Genomic DNA, 13,213 nt, shown 5'->3' on the forward strand with positions numbered 1-13,213 from the left:
GTTAAGCTTGCTTCATCTGCCTGGTGTCCTGCAGAACTTTCACAAGAGATTATTATTGGGGAGGTACAGTTTAAAACCAGCAGCAGCACCAGTACCTAGAGCCCCCACCTCACCCCACCCACCCCTTTTTTTTTATTTTGGAGAGAAGTTTATAAATGCTTTACTGTATGGGCAGTTTCTAAACCTGACTTGGTGGCAGTGTCAAATGTATTCATAAAACAAGGTTAGTCATATTTAGGACAACTGAAGAAAAGCTGGAAAAAAGAAAAACAAGCAAAGGAACACTGAAGCAACCTCAAACATCTCTTTATTGTGATGATACATTTTTATAAGGAAAATAAATATTCAGATGATCAGGAATGTATATAACTAAAGGAAATCAAGGAAAAGAAAAAACAGTATTCATTTAAAAAGACAGAATTATGAAATTATCAGTGCTTAGAATGGGGCTAAGGGAAGTGCTGACTTGCAGCAAAAGTTAGGAGGTAAAGTCAACTGTCATCCACTGTAAATGTTTGCAGGTGGATATTTCTAAAACAGGATCATTACAAGTGATCTCTAGGAATGTCAAAGCCTTGATTTGCAGGCTTTGGATTTTGTATATGGGAAAGAAATAACGACAGTCCTAGTTAATTAAACAATAGCCCCGAAGCCCTTGCATTTGATGCATTTTGTTTTGAAAACAAGGCCTTGTTTTTCAGCCTCTTCTGCAGTTCTGTGTGAAGACTGATAAATCAGTTTTTACTTGTTTTATTAATAAAACGTAATTTGGATATCTTGAAAAAAAAAAGAAAAGAAAAACGGGGGAAAAAAAAAAAAAGCACCCAGTGTTCTTTTTTAATTGTTCTTTTTCACTTTAATTTTTGTTCTTATTACTTTCATGTGTAGTAATGAAAAAGTTCAAAAATTAATTTTGGTAATGGACACAACTATATGGTTGTACTGTGAATAATTTGATCGTATGCTTTGTATGACTGTATGGTATGTGAATATATCTCAATAAAATTGAATTATTAAAAAAAAGAAAAGGGAGAAAAAAACTTATAATGGGTCAGCAGAAGATTATCTACCGAATGAGTACCTAAATGCTGTGAAAGTACAAGGTAATCAAAATAAGACAAGGTTAATTAGGGACGGTTTCTCAGTTTATTTTGGTGATAGATGAGTATAATGATTCTAAAGTGTATTACTTTTAGGGAAAATTTTAGCAAATATAAATATATAAAAATCTCAGAAATAAAGGATAGGAATAGCTTTATCACCTTTCTTCATCCATTTAGATTTCATTTCATTGCCAGCGATTAGTTAACCACTCTAGGAATTTATCGTGACTTCTCTCCTTTCTAAATCAACTATTTATGTGGCTCTTTTGAGAATACTTTGATCAGCTAAGCCCTAAAAGAAAGAGGGAGAGAAAGAGACAAAGGCAGAAACAGTGCGCATTTACAAGTCACATATTTCACAGGGTGGCTCTTCTCCTATCCTAAAAGCAGGAAAAGTAGCACATCAGTACAGCCTATGTGGGTCTGCCTATCAGTATTTTCAGACACTTAATTTCTTCGGGAAAAGAGGGAAAAGGTAAGCAAAGTTCCAGGGGCAATTACCTCTTTACATATCTAAATAATCACAGAATCAAGACTCTGAAGATACCTTTCTAAATGGAGGTGAGGAATGAAGGAAAAGAAACTTTCTTTTAAATTTTTGAATACTATACTAGATGAGCCAAATTGCTGCTCATCAAGAACTTCTGCAGTGCCAATACTATGGTCTTATTCATCTTGGTTCCCTGAACACTAGCCCAATAATCCAGAAACACTAAATAGCTGCTATCCATGCCATTCATGTCTACCTCAGTCAGTAACTGTAAATACTGGCAAAGAAATTTACTTTCAGTTGGAGCCATGCTACAAGATAGATATGTGCTTCAATTCTTATCACATGTTTATATGAATGCTAGTTTGAATCTATTATGCCCCCCACAAAAGCCATGTTCTTTAAGGCAATCTTGTGGGGCAGACTTAGTCTTCTGATTGGGTTGGAACCTTTTGATTGAATGTTTCCATGGAGACATGACCCACTCAACTGTGGGAGACCTTTGATTAGATCATTTCCATGGAGGTGTGGACCCCACCCATTCAGGGTAGGTCTTGATTAGTTTGCTGGAGTCTTTAAGAGAGCTCAAGAGCTAACACAGATGCTTGTTTACACTTGGAGATGCTTGGAGATGTGGACAGAAGGACATTTGGAGATGCTAAGCTAAGAGATGAAGCAAAGAATTTGCCCTGGAGAAGCTAAGAGAGGAACCCCAGATGCTTGAAGAAATGACTTGGGAGAAAAAAGCAAGGGCGTACAGGAGCTGAAAGAGGGGAGCAAAGACAGAAGCCCAGAGACATTTTGGAGAAAGCCATTTTGAAACACAACCTAGGAGCACAGGACCAGCAGACACTAGCCACATGCCTTCCCAGCTAACAGAGTTGTTCCAGACACTACTGGCGTTTCACCAGTGAAGGTATCCTCTTATTGATGCCTTAGTTTGGCCACTTTTATGACCTTAGGACTGCAAATTTGTAACCAAATAAACCCTCTTTATAAAAGCCAATCCATTTCTGGTATTTTGCACAGCAGCATTAGCAAACTGGAACAATATGTATAATTTCCTCCACATCCTTGAGGATCACCCATGCTTTCTCAGCCATTAGGAGCTGATCTGTGAAAAATGACTGATCCAGAACTGCAGAAGCCAGATGGCTCTCCTGAAAGATCTGGTGGATAATTCAAAGGTGTCATTAGAATCTATCATGCTATGAGCTCATAAATAAAAAACATATATGTATCTGTAAATATCCAAACACATTCATATAGGAATAAAGTCAGAGAAAACAGATAAAAATATTAATTGTGGACATCTCTGAGTGTTAGAATTTGGGGGCTAATCCCTCTCTCTTTTTTTTTAACCTATTTTTATACAATTTTCTTTTTTTTACAAGAAAAGTACATCACTAGCATAATGCTTTCAAGGTGGCTATAAGGTTGGCTCTTGCTGGTATAAATCTACAGGAACACCTCCTCACTTTGCATGATAGTACAGGACTATAAAAATGACCATGCAAGTTGAAGGTATTTTTTAATAATCAATGGAAAAAATGATGATTATTCAAAGAACTTTAAAAATGTTTGTCAACACATGAAGAACTCTCCTACTGTTACATATGTAGAGGGCAATGAAAAAATAATAAAACTAATAGTACTATAATAGTAAATTAATAATAATAATTTAAAACATTAGAATCACTGAAAATTAAAGTCTTTTATTTCTTTATAAAATCTCCAGAGTAGTGTGAATAATGCCTGCTTTCTTCTCAACATATAATTTACAATATGGGTTGAGCATCTTTTCCATGCCTTGGTGAATAGTCAGGCTTCTTTCTAAGTTTCCAGCATTTTATCCTTGTGCTTCCAATGTTGTGAAATATCTCCATTTGATGCCTTAATGAGAAGTTTTTTCTGGTGTCACTTCTTATGAGACATCTTCAACCACTTTCCTTATTTGTGTCAATTTAAGTTCACCTTCACTAAGTGCCTCTGGCTACATATCTGGAATCTTACCAGCAGTGTCACCATTTCCATGGTCAATGAACCCTAACTCTATCGTTTTCTATTCAAATTTCACTACTGGTGTTATCACTTTTCATTCCTTTTCTGTACTTCCATTTTTGTTGGTCAGTTACCACTTTCAATAGTCATTTTTGCAAAATGTTACGTGACTTTATTACTGGAAGACAGATAAGAAGGCATTACAACTATATGCTTTGTTTGTCTGCAGGTGAACTGAATAACAGATGTACAATGACCAATCATGATAGATTTTGAAAGAAGTCACGTGACTAGACACTAATGTTGATGAGCATTTGTTAATTATGCATTGAGTAGTGGACTGAAGAACTAGCAGCAAAGCTTACATCACTCACAATAAAAGATCTCGGAAATTTGAATTGTGTTGCAGGACATGGGTTTTCTGACTAACTGAAATTTGTGCTTATCAGAAACCTGTAAAGCAAGAACTACCTGTATTTGTAAACTAGATCCAAAGTTATCTTGTAAGTTATATTCTATGACTTGGCCACAATACCTTGCTTCTGACAGTTTTAGACAGAAAAAATAAATGGAGGATTCTATTCTGGAAGAACATAGAACCATACAATCTAGAGTTAGAAGAACTTTAGAGATATTTAATCCAGTCCCCTGATTTTGCAGACGGGGTTGCTAAGGTCAACCAAAGATGGTTAGTCATCTGCCTAGCATCTGAATTGATTTGAGAATGTAAAGGCAAAGAAATAAAAAAAATGCTCTGCCTCTAAATTCCTCCATCCCACATCATGGTATCACTTTACTAAAGCAAAAACTGTTCTTGGACTGAGATCACCCTTTTGAATGTGCTTTGTCATGAATATCTACACTTGGGGTTAGTCTGAGCCGTCAAGAAATCAACACACTGCCTCAGACTCTGCCAAAACAGGGTTGACCACACAGTCTGAAACAGAATCCAAGCACCTCCACCAAGATGACCAGAAATATTTTGACTACTCTCCAAAGTGCTTATAAACAGTTTCTTTGTTTAATTTTTTAGTGAAGGAACAAATATGAATCAGAGTTTTTAATTCTTTTGTGTGTTCCAATTTGAACTACATGACATCAGGAAGAAAAAGAATTCATACTTCTGAGAAATAAAAAGAGCAAAATATTTGAGTCCTATTCTAATAGTACATCTGTCCTACACATATGGATATCTACAGCTGATATTCTAACATGAAATGCTGCCAACATTATTTTGAAGCACACTAAACGATGTTATAATACATCATTTTTTTAATAGACAAGGATGGTACACATACAAGGTACTGCAAAGTATCAAATGAGAAAGGGGTATGTGGAATATTATGTTTGTATAGTGCTTCTGTTTATAAAGTGCTTTCATATATCTAATCTCATTTAATCTTCACAGGAATCCTGTGAGGTAGCCAGACAAAAATAACTCCTATTTAGAGAGGAAGAAACTATAGATTAAAGGAGGCAAAGAACTTGACCAAGATTGAACATCTGTCAAGTAGTGATACTAAACTAGAAACACTTTTCCAGTGTTGCTCCCACTATACCACAATACCTTATACACACACACGATGGAATGTATCAAAAGTAAATGTAACTCACAATGTAAGCAAACATGGTAAAAGAAACTGATTAATAAAGGGACCTTATCAAAATAACACAAAACAATTAATCCAGGATATCTTCCAAAAAACTGGGAAACTGACCAGTGTGTGATGAATGCTTCAATCTTTTTAGAAATGAAATCATATAATTCTCTAATCTTATATGTTTCCAATTTCATTGGCTTATTATCTTTACATTCCTAAGTCACCTTAGTTAAACTCACATATATAGCTCCTATTATGAGGGAAAACACTGCCTCCCAATAGTTATTAACCCACTGATGTTGGGTTAATAATATAATTATAAATATTTTAATTATATAATAGTCCATTACATAATGAATTCATGTTCTGTGCTTGGCAGAGGCAACTTTGGAGCACTACTCATAATTTATGGCATGACTTCATGCTCATTCTACAGTTGTCTCCTGACTTCCTGATATGTCTCATAATTTACAGAGTTCCAAGTACACCAGTATTTGTCTTATTTCCATTCCATACAGTGACCCTCTCAATCTCTAACTGCCCTACTTTCCCTTTTGTTGGTGGTTGATGATCCAGACTTTTCTGTTTTCCTAAGGGTCACTGGAAACACAAATTTCAAATCAGGTCATCCTAGGAACTTTACTTTCTTTAAATATTTCCTCCCATAAACATATATGCTTCATGTAAACCACAAACACTTCAGTCTACAGACTAAATGAATCATTTAGTTTTTATGAGTCGTCCATTAAGCTTTGAAGTTATCTATTTGATTCTCTGGTATAAATATCATTAAATAATGGTAGCTAAGTTAATTACATTTTGGAAATAATATGAGAATTTATCATTTTTATAAACTAGGTTTAATGACATGACTCAAAAACTAAAAACAGAAAACTTACCCCAGAAATTCAAGATTTTCTATAGTCTAGCTTATTCAAACAAAAACAACTTGCTAACTCTGTTTTGTGAATAAGTATGGTTCCCCAAGTTTAAAAAAATACCACAAAGTACTATTCTATTTTATGGCAGGAAACTATTAGCAAAGTATATTACTTCACCTTTAAATAGTAAACAAGAAGTTCATTGAGAGCAGGATCAGCATTCAGATTAACCAGGAAACATTTATTATCCCCAACTTTGATTCCAGAAGACTGAAGAGATATTCCAAGGCTCTCGAGCTGTTTCTGTCGCTCCTGTAAATATATTAGAGAAGGATTAATGCCATGGCTATTGAGGCAGCAAGATGTAAAACACCTTACATTAGAATAATTATTAAATAACTTTACAATTCAAATACATTACCCTTAGATATTGCATTATAGATTATTACATTTTTCTCTTTTCCAAACTATATAATTATTTCTTTATAATCAAAACTTTTATATTTTGAAAAATAAAGGACATTACAAAAAGCAACCAAGTATACTATTGAGTTCTGGAGTTTCATTCTTGAAAAAAATTTAACATCTTGAATTCAGTGACTCCCTGAGTCAGGATCAAAGTCCAATTCCTTAACAAAGTTTGTGAGACCCTTCGATCTGGCCCATATAACTCCATTGTCAATTTCTGCCCTCCTACTTTCAAATCTGAAATGCAGTCATATGGAACATCTTCCAAAGTCCCTAAAAGTGCCAAGAATGCCCTGTTAGATTAAGGGATTTTACACATCTATTCCTCCTATCTGAAGCATATTTGTTATCACACTTGGTTTGTTTGACCATTTTCCATCACACCAGACTAGAAACAATTTGAGGGCATGGATTCCATCTTATTCACTGTCATATTTCATCACCAAACACAATGAGCACCAAAATAAATTGGTGTTCTGAATTAATCAAAATAAAACTTACATTTGCATCCAAGCAATATTTCTATATGAATATAAGCCTTTCTTTTTTATGCCTATGTGCCTCATAGACATATGAATGCATGTATTAAGAGAATACATGGAGCAATTCAATGTTCAATGATTAAGGTATATAAATCAGGGGAGTGCAGGGTGCTTTGACTATATATAAAGAGCAAGTAGTAATGCGTCAGTCACCAAGGACCTTTGATTCTGGAGAAAGGCAAGACAGATAGATTACTGTAGTTAATTAAGTCATTCAAATAGGGTCACATCAAGTTTGCAATATAATTAAAATAAAGCCTCACCCACAGGTACACACCAGCATGGGTCCTGCTAGCCCATGTAAAACTAAATACTGAGTTACCCTATGACCTGTCAATTTCACTACTAGGTATATACCCAGAAAATCCGAAAGCAGGGATACAAACAGACATTTGCACACCAATGTTCATAGCGGTATTATTCACAATTGCCAAAAGATGGAAACAATCCAAGTGTCCATCAACAGATGAGTGGATAAACAAAATGTGGGATATACATACAATGGAATATTATACAGCAATAAGAAGGAATGAGGTCCTGAAGCATACAACAACATAGATGAACTTTGAGGACAAAATGCTGAGTGAAATAAGTCAGACACAAAAGGACAGATATTGTATGATTTCACTAATATGAAATAAATAGAATATGTAAACTCAGAGTATAAAAACACAGAATATAAGGTACCTAGAGATAGTCAAAAGCTAGAGAAGAGGGAGCGGTTACCTAACATGTACAGAATTTTTAACAAGGTTGAACTTAAATGGATAGAGGTGAGGGTGGCTCATCAATGCCATTATAAGTAATAGTGCTGTACTGCAGGTGAATTTGGTTGAAAGGGATTGTTTAGAGTCATGTATGTTACCGATTAACACTATAAATGTAAGTTCTTGCATGATCTAGTACAAATGTACAACACTTGTACAAAGAGTTAATAACAGAGTGTATATGGGGGAAAATTACCTATTGAAAGCTATGAGCTATAGTTAACAGTAAAATCTTAACAGCCTTTCATCATCAGTAACAGGTATACCACACCAATACTAGGGGTCAATAATAGAGGGGGATAAAGGATATGGGATGTTTAGGTTTTCTTTTTTTGTGGCTATCTGATATTTTTCTTTTTGGAGCAATGAAAATTGTCTAAAATTGAGTGTGATGATGATTGCACAGCTAGGTAATGGTACTGTGAGACACTGATTGTATACTCTGGATGGAATATATGGTATGCGGATATATCTCAATAAAATCTGCAGATTAAAAAATAAATAAATAAAGCCTCAGAATTTTGCTACGTCTAAGCATACCATCCTAATTTATGTGTCCACTGCAACTTAATCAATACATACCACCTAGAAGTACACAACTACAAAAGCAAGGAAAGAGATATTCTGGTCCTGGGTCTTTCAATCAAGTCTCTCTTTTAATGAAAGAACTACAGGGTCTTTCAGATGTTTTGAATAGTTTAACACTAGATGTTAGAATTTTCAGCACTCAATCCTAAGAAATGATTGTTCTTTGATACATAAACCATGTTCATAAAATGAGGAAAGCAATTCTAATCCCTTCCGAGACACAGGTCCTTTTACATAAGGATTTTTGGTAACTAATTAAAGAATTATTCCCATAATGACAAGTAACATTTGCTACAACATCCTATTTCTATAGACTACAAATGGCATGGGAAGATGCTCATAAAATAATACTCAATGAAAAAGGCAGGGCATAAATTAGTATGATAATTTGTGTACTGAAAATCTGGAAGAAACAACAAGGATTTCAACACAATGAGATAACAGTTAATTTAAATTTTCTTCATAATAATCTTTCTACATTTTCTATAAGAAAACACTTCCTACATTAGTAATAAAATATTTTTCTACCTAGTCTTAATATGACTTAACTAATTCCTACTATGAAGAATTAATTATTAAGAATTAATTCTTAATTAAAAGATTAAGAAATTTGGTTATTGTCATCTAGAGGCAAAATTTTAATTGTATAAAGGCAAAAGCAAGCCTAAAAACAGAATATGACTAAAACATGTTAAAACCATTCTGGTAAAGACAGAGTAAGGGAAAGGACAGGATTATAATAAGATAATGTATATAAAATACTTAAATCATATCTGGCATATAGTAAGTGCTCAACAAATGTATTAAATGATAAATTAATAAACTAAAATCTTTCTTGCACAAACCAGTAAAACCTAAACATATTGATTAGATGTTCAAAGCCCTTTATAGGATGCCCAATCTTATTAATCTTACTTCCAACTACCCCCAAACCACAATAATGACTTTCTGACTCTTAACCAATAATAATTATTGAATGTGGCATGAATATTACTGAAAATAGATTTGTCCAAGATCATTAAGCAAATCTCTACCAGAAGCAGGAATATAAGTGAATAGTTCTCTAAATTAGTACTGTTAATAAACTATTATTTTACTCTACTTCCCCATGTGTGTTTCTGTCATTTGAGATTTTGTAATGGTAAAAACACGATGAAATTTTTGTTTAAATCAAAAAAGGCATAATAGTGGAAAACTATCATTGTTACATTCGCCACCAAAAACTCTGAACCTGTTAAACTGTCTACAAATCTACACATTTACAATATTTAGGAATAAAAAGGGATCAGTTCACAAAATAAAAATTATATGATAAAATTTTGTTATGTTTATTGATTTCACCAAATATTGTTTCTGTTGTCAAGAGTCCATTAACTTTTTCCATAAAAGATCAGATGGTAAACACAGGAGACTGTGGGTCATGCGGTCTCTTTCAAAGCTATTCAACCCTGCTGTTGCAGTGCAAAAGCAGCCTTAGACAATAAACAAATGAGCACAGCAATGTTCCAATAAAACTTTATTTATAAAAACAATGAATTTGGGTTTGGCCCAAAGCATAGCCAACCTCTGATCTATCTCAAGGTTTTGATTTCCCTTAAGTGTGTACTTCTTAAAGAGAACGTAAGGTAAGAATAAGAGACAACTTGGTATAGTAGATATGGCTCTAGATTTAGAAATTAGTCAACTTGTCATTTATTCAAAAATACTGCTGAGCACATACTTTAAAAAACTGTAAATTATGGGCTTTTCCTGAGAACCTTCAAACCTACTAGGGAATTAAAATATAAACCCAAACATAAACAATATCGATTATTACATGATTTAAGGGTCAGAAAGGTGCAGACACATCCCCCAGGAATTCACTGGCAGGAGGGATCTCTGCAGGTTGCCATACTAGAGGGAGATGCTGTGAAGTATGAAGGACTTATAGAGAGTCTGACTGACCTGGAACAGACTCCCCAAAAGGGTGTGAAAAGTCCTTCAAAAGAGAAATTCATGTAACAGTTTACTCAGAATTTCCCAAACTTCTCTGACCACAGAACTACACTCCCACCAGAAAACATTTTGTGGTTGTACTACAAGAAATACATTTTAAGAAACGCTGCTCTAAAGACAGCTTTCACTTTTCACACACTGGAAGACAAAGGGTTTTTCTGGGTATTAACAAGAGGTGAAAGATCAACAGACCAGGTCTGTTTCAATGAGAGAAGGAAAAAAGCTCAGACACACCTAAGCCTGAGGGCTGGGAGGGACAGAATATTGAATGAGGGGTCTGGGAAGGATAGGGTATTGAAATGTACAATTTCGAGAATAGTTCATATGAAAAATAACTACTGATTTTACTTGAGCATCAGCGTAACTTGGGACATTAAGATAAATCTGCTATAAAATTTAATGAATAATGAAATAATGAATATGAAAGAAATACTGAATCTAGAAAATGATCATTAACAGCTGCTAAAGGCATAAAGTGAAAATGTAGATATTTTATATTAGTTTTCCTGAGTTGTCATAAGGAAGAAAATCTAACTACTTAAAAGAAGCAAGGAACCCATAGTCTAATATCTACTAATAATAATTTTGAAGTTTGGGTAAGTTCTTTACCCAAACTCTTAAGTATCTGTAAAGCAGAGAATTGGGTATTCAATTCCAGAGGCTACAAACTAGCTATTTCATTAAAGCAAAAAAAGATTAAGATTACTCTGACACTAAAAACTTAAGTATTTCTTACATACTGAAAAATCAACTGTACAGTAATTATATTCATATCTTCATTATCCTTCAAATAAATTTTGTAAAGCATAGACTTTGAGGACTCTGGATTCCTATTAATAGTGTTAGATTTGTTATCTGCAAAGTTAAAAATCAAAAAGGAACGAGAAACATCCTCTGAGTCCAGTTGCACAAACTGCCATGAGGTTTATATCTCTTAAATCAGGAAATGCAAACCTGTGCAATCTCCTCAGTTTTTCTTAATTTCTCTTCCCAGGTCACAGTCATTTCCTGGATTAGCTTCTCTGATTCTTCCAGCCGCTCTTTTAGCTCTGGAGACTTCATTGCCTGCAAGCAAAATGTTTACTTCAATGAAATGTCTGTGTGATACCCTGAAAAAAGAATTAGCTTAACCTAAAAGGACAAAAGTAATAATCTATCTCATCTCAGCTCTATAGCACACTGAAATTTTTAATAGACCTAAGACATAAAAATAGACTCTCATTGCTTTATGGCACTTAGACTGTTGCGAGTACCACAAACTCATTACATTTATCCAGTGTAGAATACAATTTGGCAGTTCCACGGAAAGTTAAGTATAGAATTACTATATGATCTGGCAGTCTCACTTCTAGGTACATTCCTAAAAGAACTGAAAGCAGGGCTTAGGACAAATATTTGTTCACCAATGTTCATAGCAGCATTATACACAATAGCCAAAAAGTGGAAGAAATCCAAGAAATTCATGATTTCCTCAATGGAGGAATGCATAAACAAAATGTGGTGTATATGTACAATAAAATACTATTCAGGTATAAAAAAGGAATGAAGTTCTGATTCTTGCTACACCATGGGTGAACTCTGAATATAACATGTTGAGTATAATGAGCCAGACACAAAAGGACAAATATTACATGAACTCACTTATATGAAATAACTGGAATATGCAAATCATAGAGATAGAAAGAAGAGTACAGGTTACCAGGGGTGGGGGGAGGGGAGAGGAGGAGTTACTGCTTAATGAGTACAGAGTCTCCACTTGGGATGACGGAAAAGTTTTGGTAGTGAATGGCAGTGATGGTAGCACACTGTGAATGTTATTAATGCCACTGAATTGTATATCTGAAATTGTTTAAAATAGGAAATATAAGAATATATATGCCTAATTATGGTACTGATTTTAAGTAGAAGAAAGCTAAACTATTGATAATTGCTACAGGCTAAGTGAACAGGAATTCACTTAGTATGGACTAAGTGAATGGAATAAATGAATAGGAAAAGTTTCACAGAGGAGATGAGATTAAACATGTCTCCTAAAATACAAAGATTTTAGATGGAGAAAAGACACAGTAAATTATTAACACATCATTGATGAGTCATGTCTGTTTTATCAAGCATTCGATATGTGCTAGACACATATTATCCCATATATTCTTTAACCTGTTAGATAAATAGTTACTATTCTCAAATGAGGCTTATGGAGATTAAGAAGCCTGCTCTCATTAAGAGGTAGAGCTAGGATTTAAACCTCAGTCTGTGATTCAAAGCCTGTGCTTTTACCCACCCTGCTAAGGAAATAAAGACTTCTTAAATAACCAAAGAGAAATAGATCTGGCTGCAGAAAACACTTGTGTGACCAGGAAAAATGATATTTAGAAATAAGGCATCTCAAGATGTCTGAAATTTACTTGAAAAGTATCTGTGGGTTGGGAGGAGAGGCTGCACAGAAATGGAGTAGAATGGTAGAGATGAAGCAAGAGTTTGCCTAATGTTGATAATTGTGAAAGCTTGAGTAATGGGGTTCATCACAGACATTCATCATATTAGTTTCTCTACTTTTGTACGTGGTTGAATATTTCTATAATAATAAAGTTGTTTTTTCCTAAATAAGGCATCTGCAAGTAAATCTTTCTTTTGAATCAGAAACTGCCCAATAGTCTTGTACTAAACTACAAGCCAAATGTATGGCACACAGAGAGTGCTTTCTAAATATCTGTTAATTGAGTGGTCTATAAATTCATAAGTTCTCTCATTTTTAGCAAAAAATCTGATAACACAAT

At 34.2% G+C, this 13,213-nt stretch overlaps 1 protein-coding gene across 5 annotated transcripts in view; it reads right to left on the reverse strand.

The window, feature by feature from the left end:
• KIF13B (kinesin family member 13B) overlaps positions 1–13,213 on the reverse strand; it is a 301,896-nt gene that overhangs the window by 178,325 nt on the left and 110,358 nt on the right. For all 5 annotated transcript variants that reach the window (XR_005213387.1, XR_005213386.1, XM_037813374.1 and 2 more), the window contains 2 exons: positions 11,391–11,501; positions 6,254–6,388 (listed from right to left, as the gene is read on the reverse strand). Coding sequence is in view for 3 of the 5 variants with exons in the window: in XM_037813374.1 (XP_037669302.1) it covers positions 6,254–6,388; positions 11,391–11,501 (246 nt within the window). In the remaining 2 variants the exon portion in view is untranslated. The remainder of the gene's footprint in view (positions 1–6,253; positions 6,389–11,390; positions 11,502–13,213) is intronic.

The sequence above is a fragment of the Choloepus didactylus genome, chromosome 20 (genome assembly GCF_015220235.1).
Source record: "Choloepus didactylus isolate mChoDid1 chromosome 20, mChoDid1.pri, whole genome shotgun sequence".
NCBI lineage: Eukaryota > Metazoa > Chordata > Mammalia > Pilosa > Megalonychidae > Choloepus > Choloepus didactylus.